Source organism: Ruditapes philippinarum, unplaced genomic scaffold, assembly GCF_026571515.1.
Source record: "Ruditapes philippinarum isolate M1 unplaced genomic scaffold, ASM2657151v2 ctg6257_1_1_1_1, whole genome shotgun sequence".
Lineage (NCBI taxonomy): Eukaryota > Metazoa > Mollusca > Bivalvia > Venerida > Veneridae > Ruditapes > Ruditapes philippinarum.
In genome coordinates, this window is record NW_026865778.1 from 79,787 (window position 1) to 98,319 (window position 18,533).

Genomic DNA, 18,533 nt, shown 5'->3' on the forward strand with positions numbered 1-18,533 from the left:
ATAGTAAAAACTTAAACAATCTTCTTTTAAAGAACCCAAAGAGCTAGAGCTAAGATATTTGGGATGAAACATCTTCTAGTGGGTGTCTACCAAGTTTGTTCAAATAAAAGCCCTGGGGTCAAAATTGGCCCCGCCCCGGGGGGTCATTGATTTTCCTTTATGCATATAGTAAAAACTTAAAAAATCTTCTTTTAAAGAACTGTAAGAGCTAGAGCTTAGATATTTGGCATGACACATCTTCTAGTGAATGTCTACCAAGTTTGTTCAAATAAAAGCCCTGAGGTCAAAACTGGCCCCGCCCCGGGGTTCATTGATTTTCTGTATATATGTATATAAAAAAAACACTTAAAAATCTTCTTTGAAAAAACCCAAATAGCTAGAGTTTAGAAATTAAGCATGAAACATCTTTAAGTAAATATCTACAAAGTTTGTTCAAATAAAAGCCCGGGGGTCAAAACTGGCCCTGCCCCAGGGGTGTCATTGTTTTTAACTATATGTGTATAGTAAAAACTTAAAAAATCTTCTTTTAAAAAACCCAATGAGCTAGAACTTAGATGTTTAGCATGAAACATCTTCTTATGGGTGTCTACCAAGTCTGTTCAAATAAACAAATAAAAGCCCTTGGGTAAAAATTGGCCCGGAGGGGTGGTGGGGGGCTATATACAGGTGAGCGACCTCAGGGCCATCATGGCCCTCTTGTTTTTTTATGCCAGCGTCAGTTTAGTGGTTCTAAATTCTGTGTTTCCTTATGTTTTAACCTAATGGTAATCTGGTTTATACAGAATTTATTTCAGTTCGATTGTGTAGGAAGCTATATTAGCTTATATATACACTTTTTCGAATCCGTTTCTGGAACCAACCAGTACTGAGCAAGGAGTTTAAAGTGTCTTGCTCAAGGAAACAACAACTTGCCCCAGGCAGGGTTTGAACCAATGTGATCATTAGATTACTAGTAAGACACATTAACCACTCAGCCATGCAGCCACAACAGTATTTAAATAATGGATACAAAGCATGATTGATGGTTATCACCTGCAGAAAGTAGTGTTGAGTGTGAAATAATTTGTTATTAAAGTAGCATAATGTAAATAAAGTCGTATTTTGATGTCTAGGCCGACAATAAAATCAGTATTACATTGTTGTTTCAGTTTCCATTTAATGACAGCCATTCGCAGATGGTAATTCACTGGGCAGGACAAAACAGTGATGTCATATTGGCCCTTACAAAAGGTAGGATTGTAATTCTAAAGTACCTTTAAGGAAGAAGAAGTTCCAAAAAGGGAATGTATGATTTGTTACTCTGTTCACGGTAAAAGTGTGTAATGTTAATGTATTTAAGATATACTATGCTCATCTTTGAGTAAATGTCAAAATACATGTGTATTATGAGGAGATTACGATTTTTTTTCCATATTAAAACAAACCATTCAAACGAAAAACAGCTTTCCAGGTTCTAGTAGTAATTCTTCCAAAATATTTGTGAGCATGTAGTCAGTAACAAAATTACTACATGTAGATCATGAGTTATTAACAATAGATTGGTAAATACATATTGTTTATGTCTCTTTATTTCTACAAAAAACATCAAAATTTTACACTATAGGCCCTTGTGTCTCCTGTAGCCTCTACTTTGTTGTATCCTTGTTGCTGAGGGGTTGCATCCCTGCGTGATCAAAGAGGTGACTGAATGGGTTCGAATCACCTCAATTTATGCAACCCTTTAGCTCCAAGCAGGTGAGGTGGTTTCAACCCTTTGGTGTTGCTTTGATGTTTGTAACACCCGAGGTTAGCCAAAATCATCTTTCCTGTTTCGGTGCCATATGACCTATTCTATAAAACCAAACAAACAAATTTTCTGGTAAGTAATGAAACCGTAAAGGACTGCCTCAAAGTTATAACAAAAGGACTGCCTCAAAGTTATAACAGTATGTTTCATAAAACATTCTACATTAATTTAAACCCTGAAACTTAAAGAGTATGAACTGTTGTATATCCACTCTTTCACACTGAATATATGTTTTTTTCAGGCTCAGTAATTGGAAGACCGTTTTCCGCTGTTCATACAAGTAATGTGTTTGTGTCACATAATTATGGTCGAACATTTACGTCACTGAATGATAAACTGAAGTTGTTTGACGGAACGCAAGCGATTATATCACAGTTCTTCAATGCTCCTGCACTCAACAGCCATGTAAGTTTACATTCTGTACAATGTATCTTAAAATAAAGTGACCATTGCATCATGAATGCATGGCTGTGACCATTGCATCATTGAATCCATGGGGCAAACTTGTCTAGAATTATTCTAGAATTTTGGGATTTTCCTTCTTTCTTTTCCGGATACTATAAACACTCTTTCTTTGTGAAACTTTAACAGTTTTAGATAAAATTCAGGATTTTCAGAATTTTTTACGCCATTGCTTTAATCTTGTATTTTTTTTGGACAAAAATTATCCCTGTAGCATTATCTGTTTACAGCTTTATGAGATTCATTCTTTTGTTTGAGTTACCAGGTACATGTATTACCAATTTCCCACTTGATTACTTAATAAGCAGTGAGAGACAAATGACCATTAGTCACAATGTCCGAGATACGTTGTTGTGGAGAAATTTTGTCCCGCCTGAGAATCAAGCCAGCAAACCATGAAATACCCGGGATTACAAATTTGATGCTTTCCTTAGTGAGCTTAGTTAGCTGACAGACTGATCCTCGCAGATCAGTTTGTAACTATTAAAGTGGTTATTATTGGCCTTTGCTTGTGTATTATATTAAGGAAGTTAAAAAAACATTTTATATAGGTTATCTGTTTCTCTTAATGTGCATATAATTCTGCATCCATAAATTTAGAATCCTTTGAATGTTTTGCTATTTAATTGTAATAAGATATGAAAATTTGGAGTGTAATAATATTATGATTAGTATAATAACATGTTATATGCAACCAGGAAAACTAAAACCCCATGATTCATGAAGATATCCGTAACATTGCTGATATTTTTCTTAACAATACACACTGGTACAATTTGATGTAAATATTTAAAATTAAAATATGTTTGTAAAGTTTTGAAACCCTTTACCAATATCCAACTCATCTGAAGAAATCTTATTCACCAGTCAAATGAATCACTTCCCCCCAGACAGGGCATTGTCACCCTATCAATAGGTTAGAATAAGGCCCCATTCTCAATCCAAAAATAGCCTCTTTTTCCCCAATTAGAAAAACTAAAATTTAAATAAAATTCTCAACAGGCAGCCCAGAGAATCAAACTATTACTTCTTTTGAGAAAAAATTAACTGTTCTTAAATTGTTTCAAAAAAGAAGTGACAGGTTATATGATCATACACATGACAAAAAAGAAGTAAAAAACATAAGTGTCATGCATTTGGATAATATTTCAACTTTTTTTAAATTTCACTGTTTTACCAAAATGTTGAATACCGGTTATTTTTAGCTCACAGTGTCACAAAGTGACAGGGTGAGCTTTTGTGTTCGCTTTTCATCCGGCGTCCATCCATCCGTCCGTCGTCCGTCAGTCTGTAAACTTTTACTTTAAATGACATCTCCTCATAAACCACTAAGCCAATTTCATCCAAACTTCACAGGAATGTTCCTTTGGTGGTCACCTTTAAAAATTGTTCAAAGAATTTAATTCCATGCAGAACTCTGGTTGCCATGGCAACCGAAAGAAAAACTTTAAATATCTTCCTTTAAAAAGCCAGAGCTAGAGCTTAGATATTTGGCATATAACATAACATCTTCTTGGTGTCTACCAAGTTTGTTCAAATAAAAACCCTGGGGTCAAAATTGGCCCCACCCCAGGGGGGTCATTGATTTTCCCTATATGCATATAGTAAAAACTTAAAAAATCTTCTTTTAAAGAACCCAAAGAGCTAGAGCTTAGATATTTAGCATGAAACATCTTCTCATGAGTGTCTACCAAGTTTGTTCAAATAAAAGCCCTGGGGTTAAAATTGGCCCCGCCCCGGGGGTCATTGATTTTCCCTATATGCATATAGTAAAAACTTAAAAAATCTTCTTTTAAAGAACTCAAAGAGCTAGAGCTAAGATATTTAGCGTGAAACATGTTTTAATGGGTGTCTACCAAGTTTGTTCTAATAAAAGCCCTGGGGTCAAAATTGGCCCCGCCCCAGGGGGTCATTGATTTTCCCTCTATGCATATAGTGAAAACTTAAAAAATCTTCTTTTAAAGAACTCAAAGAGTTAGAGCTAAGATATTTAGCATGAAACATGTTCTTATGGGTGTCTACCAAGTTTGTTCAAATAAAAGCCCTGGGGTCAATATTGGCCCCGCCCCGGGGTTCATTGATTTTCCTTATATGTGTATAGCAAAAACTTCATAAATCTTCTGTGAAAAAACCCAAATAGCTAGAGTTTAGATATTAAGCATGAAACATCTTCTAGTAAGTGTCTACAAAGTTTGTTCAAATAAAAGCCCTGGGGTCAAAATTGGCCCCGCTCCGGGGGTCATTGATTTTCCTTAAATGTGTATAGTTAAAACTTAAAAAATCTTCTTTGAAAAAATCCAAATAGCAACTGTTTAGATATTAAGCAAGAAACATCTTCTGCTAAGTGTCTACATAGTTTGTTCAAATAAAAGCCCTGGGGTCAAAATTGACCCCGCCCCAGGGGTGTCATTGTTTTTAACTATATGTGTATAGTAAAAACTTAAAAAATCTTCTTTTAAAAAACTCAATGAGCTAGAGCTTAGATGTTAAGCATGAAACATCTTCTTATAGGTGTCTACCAAGTTTGTTGAAATAAAAGCCCTTGGGGTAAAATTAGCCCTGCCAGGGGGACGGAGTTCATTGTTTTTCATTATATGTGTATAGTAAAAACTTAACATCATGAAACATCTTCTAATGAGTGTCTTCCAAGTTTGTTCAAATAAAAGCCCTGGGGTTTAAACTTGCCTCGCTCCGGGGGCCTATATACAGGTGAGCGACCTCAGGGCCATCATGGCCCTCTTGTTCATATGTTGAATACCAGTTATGTTTCATAATTTATGCCAGGGACCTTTTCCCAAAAATAGCTGGAAAAGGCCCTGCAGAAGTGAGGTAAGGTTCAATAACTGAAAAGCTTTCAGAAAAGATTATTTTGTCAACAGTTGCCACTTTTCATGCCATAGTGAAACTAGAGCTAGAAAAAAATCTACCATGAAACCCTGTGACATGTCTCAAAATTCATTTCAAATTCAAATTGGCATGGGTTTAAAATTTTTGAAATCTTGCTCTAATGTTACAAAATCTTGCAAAAAAATGAAGTTTAAGTAGTATTTAATCTAAAGGATAGCTGATAACTTTACTGCATTTTAATAACAGACCTCTATGTTTTATCTATGGATAGCTGCACCCTGTACCCTGCATATACCAAACTATGTGTCTAACAGTTTGCAGGTAAAATACATCCTGTTTCATTTTGATAAAACCAAAATAAAATACTGACAATGGTAAAAAGGGATAAAAAGATCCCATTTTATTTTTTTTTTTACTAATGTAAACATTTAGCAATGTGTGGTTACCATGCTTGAAATAATTTTTAAGTTATAATTGATTTTCAGTGTATGCATCAATATGACAATACCAGTTATTGTATATGTGGTTAATGTTGCGATGTGGAAATATTTGTGATTTTTGCGAATTGAAATATTTTGCAAATATTTCATCACGCAAAAATTATTTCTTTTTAGGCAAACTTGTTTCTATCATTTGAAAATATTTTTCATACAGCATCTTACATCTTAGATAATAGAGAACAAGATCTACACTTTCAAGGTCAAGGTCTCTTATCAATTTGCTTTCCATTACCACACCCTACACAATCAATAGGGTATATGAAGTACATGTATTTAGTCGTTCAGTTAGCTCAATAGGTAAAGCATTGGACTGTGAATCTGGTGATCCGGGTTTAATTCCTGGAAGGTGCAAGTCACATTCCTTGTAATTGATCATGAAATCCTTCCTACGCTTATTCGCATTGTACCTCTGCTCTGGCATGTACAGAAGTTATTAGTTCCTTGCAAAAGTGAAGGCAACTAGTACTGGTAAACTGCTTGACAGCCTGTCCAGGAACAATGCGGTACTGGAACTGTGTTCTGGTAATTTCAATGTGGCTTACTGCAGTGATCCTGAGTGAAAACTATCACCACCAGCTCCTAAGGTCATGCAGATTTGTTTTAAAGGTTCAGTGAGAGATAACGAGTCTTACATCATTTTATTTTATGCTATATTTCAGTACTTGTTCACTGACGAGACCAACAAATACGTGTTCACGACTCGAGATTATGGAAAGACTATATCAAGACAAAGAGTTTATTTTAAACCAACGAAAATGTTGTTTCACAAAACAAATTTCAGCCTTTTGCTCGGATGGGACGACAGTGAGACGAGAAATGGGGACGTATGTATCTATTAGATCAGTTTTATTCATACAGTCAAAATGTCAAAACCTGAAACTAGTCTTATGACATGCAAAAAGTCATTTAATGTAAGTAAAAATAATGTAGTGTTGATTTTTTAGCTCACCTGAGCACAACATGTCCATTACTAAAATTGTTCTGGTCTGCTGAACAAGATGGCTGCCAGAACTAAAAATATAAAAAACATTTATCAATGTTTGTTGGAACCATCTACTCAGGTGAGCCATTATGGGCCCTTATGACCCTCTTGTTTAATTAAGAAATATATCTTTAGTTTAGAATTAGGAAATTCTTACTTTTGAATTTATTTAAATGAGTTATTTTTACACAATAAAGATATTCATACATTGCCTTTCATTTCAGATGATAATAATGTACATAAATGTCTTTTACTAGTTTAGATGGGGAAATTCTATCTATATAATATTTACCATAATTGTTCTATTATAGTTATACATGTCTAGTAATTTTGGTGAGACTTGGCACACCATACAGTCCAGTGTCAAAGCTGTTTTCTGGTAAGTTTATTTTGTGTTTTATATCATATGTCACTTTTCGTGTTAACCTTTTGAATGTTTCAGTTATGAAAAAGCAAGAACAAAAAACAGTCAGACTTTTTCAATTCCAAGGCAACATAGAATAATAACTATGATAAAAGTGTTGTACATTCATGTACATTTTTTTGATTTTAAAAATCCTAGTTTTGTTCATTTTCCTTGTAAAGTGAGAGAAAAAAACCCTGGGATCAGTAATGTGTACTGAAAAGTACTTATATAAAAAATAATATATAAATACATGTATTAAATATTTTATTTTTTGTATTTCAGGGAGGACGATAAGTATGGTTTAAACTCATCATGTATCTACATATTACGAGAAAGCAATAATGAAGGTCTTGGCACAATAATCAGAAGCTGTGATTTCTTCACGTTAGATGAGATTGAACTATTGACAGCAGTTCATGATTTTGAAATCCAAGGCCCATACATGTTTGCTACAAGAAAACTGGTGAGATTTTCTTCATTTGTAGCCATTAGATAAATAAGATAAGATCTTCTCATGAAATCTAAAAGCTAAATTCAACATTTGATTTTCAAATATTGAAACCTAAGTAAATTTCTTTCTAGAAAATGAGAATCTGAGTATGTATTTGTTTTTAATCTGTAGGTTTAATCAGTCGTGTACACGCATTTTTACACTTCATAATTTCAACAGAATTGGATCAAGTATGATACAAAAACTGTTGTTTCACAGTTAATGCTCCAGATGATGCATTGTATCTTGATTATAATCATTATTGTAAAAACGTTTATTATAAAATGTTAAAGACAATTCACTTCACAGAATAGATTTTAATCAAATTACTTACACTTTGTAAGCTTGAATGCACATGGCACCTGATGTCCCTTTTGACAAGTAAAGCTCTTTATTTGTGAAACATGGACATTAAGCTATACAAGAAGCAAGTCCATACTGGATTGGGAAAGCTATGTTTTGTACCTAAACGGGCAGACCCTTATTAAACTAACAATAAGCTGTACATCCAATGCTCAATAAAAAAATTGTATATTCTGTTTTAAAATGTTGCTTGTTAAAAAATTCTAAAAATAGCACTTCATTTACTGTGTATTTCCTTTTGAACTATCATTTCTTTGTCATTTATGTGACTGATAAGCTATGACAGGAATTGCATTCATCTAAGTTTAAAGCTGCATGCCTCCAGATCAGCCAAAATCTTACAAGAAGATCAGTCTTGAGAAATATGCAATAAGATGTTATACAAATCTTAAACAATAGTTCTTTTTTTAATTTTCAGAGATTGCTAGGTGGCACCGGTTATACTCATCAGATCTATGTTTCATACTATAGAGGGCGCTTCATCAACTCCATGTTTCCACATGATTTATCTCATTTGGTAAGAGCAAGCATTTTATTATTATTTTTCTTTTTTTTTTTTTAAATTTTACTTACCGTACGTTCACAGTTATAAGACGCAGTTTTGGTCATGAATATTTTACTAAAAAGTTATAAGTGCGTCTTATAAGCGCTGAGTGGTATCGGAAAAAAATCTTCAAGAAATTATGCATCTGGTGAATTTTTAGATCATAGATACTCATTCCCAGTCACAAGCTAAACTCAGGTGCCGGTTCGTGCCTAAAATAATGTACTGAAGGGCACCTGAGGTCTTCCTCCACCAGTAAAGCTGGAACGTCGCGATTTGACCTATACTGTGTCGATGTGACGTTAAACCCGAAACAAAGAAACAAAAACAAGCTTAACTCATTAGAATTACTTATAGTCGGCAAAAATCACAGGTGTAAGCTTCTAGTTTAGAGCTAAGATAGCCTGCACTTTAGTAGGACCAGACTGCTGAATTTTGATTATGAAAAACTCCTAAATTAAAAAAAATTACATATTTCAAATTCGTAATACTATTTCTTTTTGCCTACATTATATGTTATCAGATTAATTAGTATAAAAGATGACACTGTATTGTTTAAAGATGTTATAATATCAACTGTGCTTTATTTCAACACTTTCATAGTTAATATATAGCAAATGGTTATTGAATTGTGGCCTTCAAACTATTTCAATTGAAGGAATTGAAGTGTGGCTAAATTGATATTTTTGGACAAATTCTTGCTGATAGTCATTCAGATTGTTTAAAGCCTGATAAGGACTTTGTAGATTTTTTTTTATCAGGTAACATTAAAATATCATGTACAAAGTATACATATCAATAAACACACTAAAGTTTTTTTCCAAACATGCAGTTTTTAAAAGTATTTATTAAGAGATGTACATTGTATTAAAATGGTAAACTTGAAATGTTTAGAACATCCTCACTTTCAACAGTTTTGTTGGTGTATGTTTGGACAGCATGAAAGCAGAATAGTGGGAAGGATGTATGACGGAAAATCTGTAGCCCCACAACAGAGGGCATAAAATTGAAAATTCCCCATCAGTTTATAAATAACGTATTGTTTGAGAGATGAGTTGTGATTGCCAAAAATGTGCATCATTTGCAGAAAAAGTTAGCCATGAGAGTTTCATGAATATACAATATTTTTTTTTTTATTATATACTAAACAATGTGATACTAAACTTTGAATGAAAAGCGTGCCAAATAATAATACAACATGACGTCATTTAAGACGTCACGTCATTATGTTGGTACCCAGTACTGTGCACGCTGGTATTTCACTGAAACAACAAAAGGGGCTTAAATTAAAAACAGTGAAATTATCAAAGTGGTAATTTCACTGTTTCAAACAGTGAAATTACCAGTTTTATATCACTGATATATTTCTATAAACCACGGAAAAGCATGTAATAAAATAGTATAAATCATCTGTTTCAGGATTATTATGTAGCAGACGCATCAGAGGATCAGATATTTATGTGCGTGAATCATGATGAGAAAACGACACATCTTTACATCTCAAATGTGAACGGTACCAAGTTTAGTCAGTCACTAGAAGATGTCCTCTGTTTTAACCCCAATGGTTCAAACAAAAACAGCTGGCTAAGGTACATTGTTCATATTTATTTCATAAACATGTATAGAAATATCTTATAATGGTAACTTATAGTGATTTTATTTTGTTTGATACTGACCCAGAATTTCGGCCTCTTCACAAACGCAAAAAAAAAAAAAAAAAAAAAAGTCACAGAAATGTGAAGAAAATTCAAGAAAATTTAAAGAGTGGGATTTTTTTTTCGGTACCTAGCAAAGTATTGAACTGACAAATGACAATTTTGAGAATTTGGTTGATACGTTTAAGGAAATAAAAAGAAGAAGGTATAAATTATAAACATAATCATTAGATTTAGGTATAAAGTGAAAACAGGTGATGATATATTTCAAATTTTGAAATATAAATGTATATATGATTATTGTGGCAAAAATTCACAATTTCAGGGGATGGGCAGTAGCGAAAAAAGTAAAAAAAATATTGCGGTAACGGAATGGACATAATATCATTAGCCTCTTTTTAAACAGGACAAAGAAGTAATAAAAAACATTGGAAATCAGTTTCTTACAAAATCAAAAGATAAAAATTTACAAAGGTTAAAGCTAATTTGATTTAATTCATTTGTTTGGACTTAAAATTTACAAGTAATGGCCCTGTTTTGCAGGATATGATTTCGAACAGGCGCAAGTCTAATGATGTGTGTTTAGCATGCTTTCATGTGTATAGGTAAAGTCATTGCATTCATCTGTTTAATATTTCAAACAGGTTTTACATGGACAAACCATTCGCAGATCTACATAAAGTGGCCGGGATGCGTGGTGTCTACATAGCAACGCAGCTTATCAACAAAACTCTCTCATCTACCCACCAGAGGTCCCTTATTTCCTACGATAAGGGTGGAGAGTGGCAGCGGATTGTGGCGCCCCCTAAGGACATTAATAATAGACCTACGAATTGTTCTGTGGTACGTAAGATTTTTAGATATATTTTTTATAATGTACAAGTATATAGGTCTACTAACCGTATATATTACTAATTTCTGCATATGCATTCAAATTATAACGGTCGTTCATTAACCTTTTTGCTTTATGAATATGGTGTATTTTGCATTAGCATATCTTTTCCTTAGGAGATAGATGCTTTTTGTCAGTAAAAAAAATATAAAGATAAAGTAAAACCTTCACATAAATTATATGGAAAAAAATAAACAAAGTTAGATAAAAAAAAAATTTTTTTCCAAACTTGATGCAAAATTGTAATGAAAATGTCAAAATACAGGGACTCTGTTATGGGCAAAAGTGGGCAAACCACTGCTTCAAATATTCTTACTCTGTATTTGAATAGAAACTCAAAATAATACATTCCCAAAAATCTCTGTGTAAATATCTGACATGTATATTTTCACTTCTCGATAAAACTACCTGGAGTCAGGTTTAGTTATATGAGCCGTGTCAGGACAAAACCAACATAATGGGTTTGCGACCAGCATGGATCAAGACCAGCCTGCGCATCCGCGCAGTCTGATCAGGATCCATGCTGTTCGCTTACAAACCCTATTACAAGTAGACAAACTGATAGCGAACAGCATGGATGCTGATCAGACTGCGCGGATGCGCAGGCTGGTCTGGATCCATGCTGGTCACAAACCCATTATGTTGGTTTTGTCGTGACACGGCTCAATTATGTTTTATCTGAAGTAATTAGCACGCATTCTGAAGTGTTGCCAATGCACCACTTGACAACTATCAAAACATCACAAGAAATAGCTTACTCGTACTTCGTTTTCTTAAAGGAGCTCCACTGAGGTCCAAAAAAAGCCTAAAATATAAAATTTGAATTTGTTTCATAGATCAGGAGGGAGCACTTAAAGCAATATGATATGCAAAAGATATTTAAGAAATATACCATGAAATAAATTAAAAAATTAAAAATTGTATTTTAATGCTTTTTTTAGTCTGATTTGTGTGAAAAGCATTGCAACGTTTTTCAATTTTGGGTAATTTTTCACAATTAAAATAATTATTCTGGAAAAAAAGGGGTGTGATCTGAAGAGTGACTGATTTGAAATTTTGCACACAAGTTATTGGTCTAGACCCTTCAACAAATGGAACATTAATCTTGAAAAATTATTTTAGTCCAGTCATGTCAAAAATCCTCAGTGGAGTCCCTTATAAGACAGATATAATTCTCTTTAACATGGTACTGTTTAGAGGGATGGATAAACTAGTCCTCTGGGCAGTTGAATGGTAAGAAATGTATTGTAACCCTATATTTTCTTATTTAGTTCATCATACAGATTACAAAATAATATTTTTGTATATATATTTTTCTCTGATGCAGCAAAAGGATGCATACAAAGTTAATGAGGTAATTTTATTATAGTGTTTGCCAGTTTCCCAGACAATGGCCTTCATATGACTTTAAGTTCTTGCATGCTCTTATTTTGATTTCTTTTCCTTGTGTACATTTGTTTCCTTTGGTACAACAAAAACAGTGAATATACAAACACAGATTGGATTATAGATATATCTAATGAAAATATGCAAGAATTAGGTTTATTGTTTTGTGTGTTTTTTTAACAGTTTTGAGCTTTCTCATAGATGCTTTCTTAATTATGTTTTTTTGTGTTACTGTATATTAAAATACAATCATTGCCCATAGATAACAATAAAGATATTGAATATTCATGCTTATAGACTGACTGCAATTTTTCTGATGTCATTTTATTTTATTTTTTCTAACTCTTTGCTTTATTGTGTAGAAATACACCTTATTGCTTTGTTTCTTTGATAAGAAAAAAGTGTGAAGTGTGATAGAATATAGAATAATCCATGAATTAAGAATAATCAATTAACTCATTCTGTATTTGATTTTTCCTTTGCTTCATTTAAGTGAAGTTGGGTTTTTAGCGTGAAATAGGGTAATTCAGTATAACTCCTCAATTGTATCTTATTAAAATTGAGCCGCGTCACGACAAAACCAACATAATGGGTTTGCGACCAGCATGGATCCAGACCAGCCTGCGCATCCGCGCAGTCTGATCAGGATCCATGCTGGTCGCTTACCAACCCTATTACAAGTAGAGAAACTGATAGCGAACAGCATGGATCCTGATCAGACTGCGTGGATGCGCAGGCTGGTCTGGATCCATGCTGGTCGCAAACCCATTATGTTGGTTTTGTCGTGACACGGCTCATATTCTATCTGGCCTGAGTTGCATGTCAGTGGGAAAGTTGGTTATAAGTGTAGAATATGTTAATAAATGTACTGAGTAAAACCAATAAAAATTTAGATTAGGGGTTCATTTAACTCATTACAGTGTTGGAGCAATACCTCTAGATGCTTGCAGAAATCTTGATCATAAAGTAGAAAAATATCGCTTTTTCACTGATTCTTGCATATTTCATTGACTGTATATTTAAGTTGGTGAGAAGAGATGAATTAGGGGTCTTAAAGTGTATTTCGGCCGGTGGAAAGGCAAGATTTAAGCATTTAATCATTCAAGCGCATTTTCCGGTATATCCTGGGAATACTGTATTTTAAGTATGGTGCTCCAACACTTTTGTTAAACTCACTCATCAAAAAACATATCATATTTTATTTCCTTTCTCTGTATTGACGGGAAAGTTGGTTGTTCATGTAAAGTAGGGTTACTGAAAATTATCAGCCTTTGTAAATTAAATTTGAGGCGAACTGGATGAGACTATTCAGTCATGCAAGCTTTGATCTGTTTCTTTTGAAAATCTGTGCGAGCTGTTTCTACATAGAATATAATTATAAAATCTATTGTAGTTCCTTTGAAACAGAATTTTAGATTTTAATTTGAAATGAACCTTACTCATATTAATAATTTTAGAATTAGAATTTTAGACATAGTTTTAGATGTTAGATATTATTTTAATCAAATTTACTATTCTTTCTGAATGTTCATTTCTTTTGTTGTTTTTGTGTTGTTTTTTAAAATGATTTATCTTTAATTTGGTAAAAGACTACTGTATGTCTACTTTTTAAGAAAAAATTGTATGCAGTAAAAGTTTCAGATTGGCTGCACATATCTAGGGTTGTATTATTCTAGGTGAATATATTTATTCCATAATGAATACATGAAGAAAATTCATTTCAGCTCCTTCTTTTTGTAAAAATATTTCTGCCTTTTTTAAACAGATTTTTAGTGTGAATTAATAAGGAGGCTCCTACAGACATACAAAAAATGAAAAAGATTTTGTTTAGATATTTTTATTTTAATGTTTTCATATGTATGCATTGATTGATGAATATTTCAGTATGAATCTTGTTTTGTAAATATAATAATATTTTATAAGGAAACTAAGTTTAGGATGTTTAAATAAGAAACTAAAACCATTTTTGTAACATTTGTTGTCATCTTTTTATATTTATCATCACAGTCCAACAACTGCTCCCTACATGTAACTCAGACCTTCAACCGTCTGTACGCAGCAAGTAGAGCAACTCCAATACTATCGAAGGAATCGGCACCGGGTATCATCTTGGCAACGGGAAATTATGGAAGTCGTATACATATTGATGAAGATGTTAGTGTGTTCTTGTCAACAGACGCAGGCTTTGAGTGGCATCAGGTTTGTATTGTATGCTTATATGTAATGTTTGTACTTAAAAGCCCATTATGCCTCTGAAAAGCTTTTATATTTTATTTCCTGAAAGATTCTTATTTTTGTTGTTCTGTTATAGTTTCCAGAAAGTTACTCATTGGACAATTACCTGAACCCTCTTTGGCTTCTGTTTCTCTTTTGCAGTCAGTACACAAGTATTGATATATTAGTATTTTGTATGTAAGTGAAAATACACTAGAGCCTTGTTATAGTGCTCATTTGGGGTCCATGATCTCAAGACCGCATTGTAACAGGTAACCGTTTACAATGCTCATCGTATAATTACTGAGAAATTATCGCATTACCCCACCCACTGCCAAAACTTATAACCCTTGTTAGGTGATAAGCATCTGATATGCTCTAAAACCATTACTTAACCTTTTCCCTCATATAGACATGTTTTCACGGCTTTTTGCCCCCACCCGCCCCCCTTTTTGAGACCTCAAACAGTGAAAAAATGCCCTATTTAGACCCCAAACACTGTTTTTCATTTGAGAAATGTTGTTAAAAAAAGTGACCACTTTTTCGACATGGCCCCCCCATCAAAATGGTGCATCATGGGGTCGCGTGAAGGGGAATGTGCCCCCTTCTGTTTGGCCTCATTGCCAAGAAAGTTTTGGACATGTGACGGGCTAAAAATAGCCTCAGGTCTATCTTAAGGTAACTAGTAACCTACGCAGAAAATCCTTTTACTCTATCTTAATTCATTGAGAAGTTGCAGCAATCAGTTTTTTGAAATCAGTTTTGCTGGAAAAAAAACAATGCAAAATAGTGTTTTTTTGCAATTTTGAGAGGTCCCCCCATTGCCATGGTAACAGAAAATTTATGATTGAGCATAATGTTACAGAGGCTATGGTCCAGACAACATGTTTCATTAGTATTGAAGCATTTTTAGCTCACCTTGCACAAAGTGCAGGTGAGCTTTTAGGATGGCCAACCAAATGAGTCCGTCGTCCGGTGTCCGTCCACATTTTATTCAGACGACATCTTCTACAATACCACTTGGCCAATATTAATGAAACTTGGCAGGAATACTCATTGTATGAAGCTCTATCAAGATTGTTCAAAGAATGCTATTCCATGCTAAACTCTGGTTGCTATGGCAACTAAAAGAAAAAACTTAAAAGTTCTTATACTTCAAAATGGAAAGGGCTAGAGCTTAGATATTTCTCACAAGGCATTAGCTTGTTAGTTCCTACAAAGTATATTCAAATTATGGTCTAAAGCTGAAAATTGGTCTCTATTTTGGGAGTTAAAGGGGTTTTTTATTGCAAAGTTATATAGACTTTCTTTGTAGGGATAAATTGAGACAGTGTATCTTGTATTTTTTGTCTCAACAGACATTGTTATGAAGATTTTTCTTTTAAAGCATAAGAAGGATGAAAAGTTTGTTGAATGTGGATGTTAATTCAAAACAGAGTCGATCAGAATAGCACAAATTTGAGAGCTACAGTGAAGTTGATTTCCCCATTCAATAATGGATTTTTCCATTAATTTCGTAATATCATCAGAAAGGAGGACTGTGTCATTTCCGAAATACAATGTAAAATATTTTGGTTCTTGACAATGACTTGCACATTTTATTGTGTATGAAATTGCACAATGAAACGAAAGTGAACAAAAAATGTTGTTTTTTTCCACAAAAATTAGTTGATTAAGATAAAAGTTTAATTTACAGTACGGATATTACATTTTATATCCTTCCGGTTTGCGGGAAAAATCATATAGCAGCTAGCTACACCGCACCTACTGATGAACGAATTATGTCATAATATTTCATTCTGAGAACAAACATACGATTCGAATCATCAAATAATGCATATCAAATCAAATCAAACCAGCAATTTTGCCTCAGAAAACATCTGTATCAATCTGACCTCGAGTTGAGATTATAAATTATACTAAACCGGAAGTACATGACGAAACGTCCGCCGATCAAGAAAATTGAGAAATTTTGTAACATAAACTCGTATTTCACAACAAAGAAGTGAAGATGAATACAATTATTGGTGTGCTTCGTTGAAACAGGTATTTTGTTAACTATTTGTTAAGTATTAAGGCATGACATTCTGTATTTATGTAAATATCACCTCCCGACGTCCCGTGTTATGATTTATAAAATTATACATGTACACATGTGTTATTGACCTCAATAAATGTTAGTGAAAATGGAAAAATAATTATGGTTATTATCCATGGTGCTAGTAATACTTAATTATCTTTATCATTTTGTTAACTAAGCAAGAAAAATACGTAATTTTAAAATAACTTAACCTCACAATATTATCAGTTTATACTTGAAAATCTTCTCAAACAGTAATTTTTGAATTCATTATTGAAACATGAAGATGGTTCATGAAGAGATTAAAAGAGAAGAAAAAACTGAAATGACTCATGAAAATTTTGGTCAAACAGTCTGCCACTTGAAATTTTTACCTTCCTGAGATCCCTGCTAATTGTTGTTGTTCTTTTTTTTTTAGAAAGGGTGTTCTAAATTATGATAAACCACAGATGCTTGGGCCAACATGATACCCCTGAGTAAACACTATCAAAAATATTTTGATATTTAAACACTAATGGGATATCTGTTACAACTATAATACTGGTTTTCGAAAAAAAAAATCATATATGAAAAAATAAATACTGTTTACCATCCTGTATTGAGGCTTGATTCTTGGCAGGCAGGCGAATTGGTTGGGCTATTTTTCGTAACAGTTTTCTCAGCAACTACTTATCAGAGCCTCATGATATTTAGTATGCAGCATTAACACATTGTCCAATACCATGAGATTCGATTTAAGGTCTGTCGCTCATCCACTTCATGTTTACTGACTTAGTTAAATTCATAATAATGGTCAATGGTATGAATATTTCGTAACAATTTTCTCATTAGTTTAATTCATAATAATGGTCAATGGTATGAATTTTTTGTAACAATTTTCTCAGCAACTACTTATTACAGCCTCTTGATGTTTGGTATACAACATTGATATGATTTCAGGTATGTGGCTCATCCACTTTCAGTTTTCTGACCTAGTGAAATTTTCAGCATTAATTGTAAATGGAAGGAAATTTCCGTAACAGTTTTCTTAGCAACTACATATCACAGCCTCTTGAAATTTGGTATTGTGACTGCAAAGTTCAGGTCTATCGCTTATCTTCTTCCTGTTTACCAACTTAGTTAAATGTTCGATATGAATGGTCAATGGTAGGAAATTTTTGTAACATCACAGCCTCAGTAGTCATGTTATTTGGTATACAAATGCAACCCGGCCATTTTTGTCTTTGACCCATTTTTATTGAAGTATGATCCAAATTTGTACTTCGTCTTGTTTATGATGATGTCATTGTTAAAATTTTCATGATGTAAACACGCCACAGGGAGTGTATTTTTTAGCAACCTGTACATTAAAGAAAAGAAAAAAGAGGTATTTCTATACACTTGTTTGCATTCCTGTTGCTGTCGGCCAAAAAAACATAACATTTGACACTAACCTTTAAATGACATTAAAGAATTTTATAAACCTGTTGTTTTTTTTTTTAAAAAGAAAAATACTTTATAAGATCTATTCCTAAGGTGAGCGATATAGGGCCATCATGGCCCTCTTGTTCATAGTTTCATAGCAGTTTGAACTTGTAACAGAAGGCTTTTCAATTAAAATGGCCATTTTTCACAATATGCTCACGGGGTCAAAGGTTAATAACTAAAAAACTGTTGTTTTTTGAAGAAAAAAAATGTTTTTGTTTTTGAGGCATTATATGCCTTTAAAATGAAATACTGAATAAGTGGATATTTCCTTATTTCTCAAAGTTAGCGAATTGAAAATTCCAGATATTTTGCATGAGGAAATATAAGCAAATCATGCAAGGGTAGAATTTAATGACATGTTGGTTGATATTTACACTAGAGGACATTTTAAGGATTTTCATCAAATCGTGAAATTGGGTCGCTAACTTAAGCACTTATACAGTAATGCTCATTTCCTTG

The 18,533-nt window shown here is 33.2% G+C and overlaps 1 protein-coding gene across 1 annotated transcript in view; it reads left to right on the forward strand.

Annotated features, from left to right (window-relative positions):
* The window catches only part of LOC132730290 (sortilin-related receptor-like), a gene marked incomplete at its 3' end in the record, with an annotated part of 49,605 nt that overhangs the window by 11,982 nt on the left and 19,090 nt on the right, over positions 1 to 18,533 (forward strand). The window contains 10 exon segments of the mRNA XM_060716180.1: positions 1,149 to 1,230; positions 2,028 to 2,191; positions 6,255 to 6,419; positions 6,889 to 6,956; positions 7,266 to 7,446; positions 8,255 to 8,353; positions 9,800 to 9,969; positions 10,680 to 10,878; positions 12,255 to 12,281; positions 14,321 to 14,512. Of these exon segments, the coding sequence (XP_060572163.1) occupies positions 1,149 to 1,230; positions 2,028 to 2,191; positions 6,255 to 6,419; positions 6,889 to 6,956; positions 7,266 to 7,446; positions 8,255 to 8,353; positions 9,800 to 9,969; positions 10,680 to 10,878; positions 12,255 to 12,281; positions 14,321 to 14,512 (1,347 nt within the window).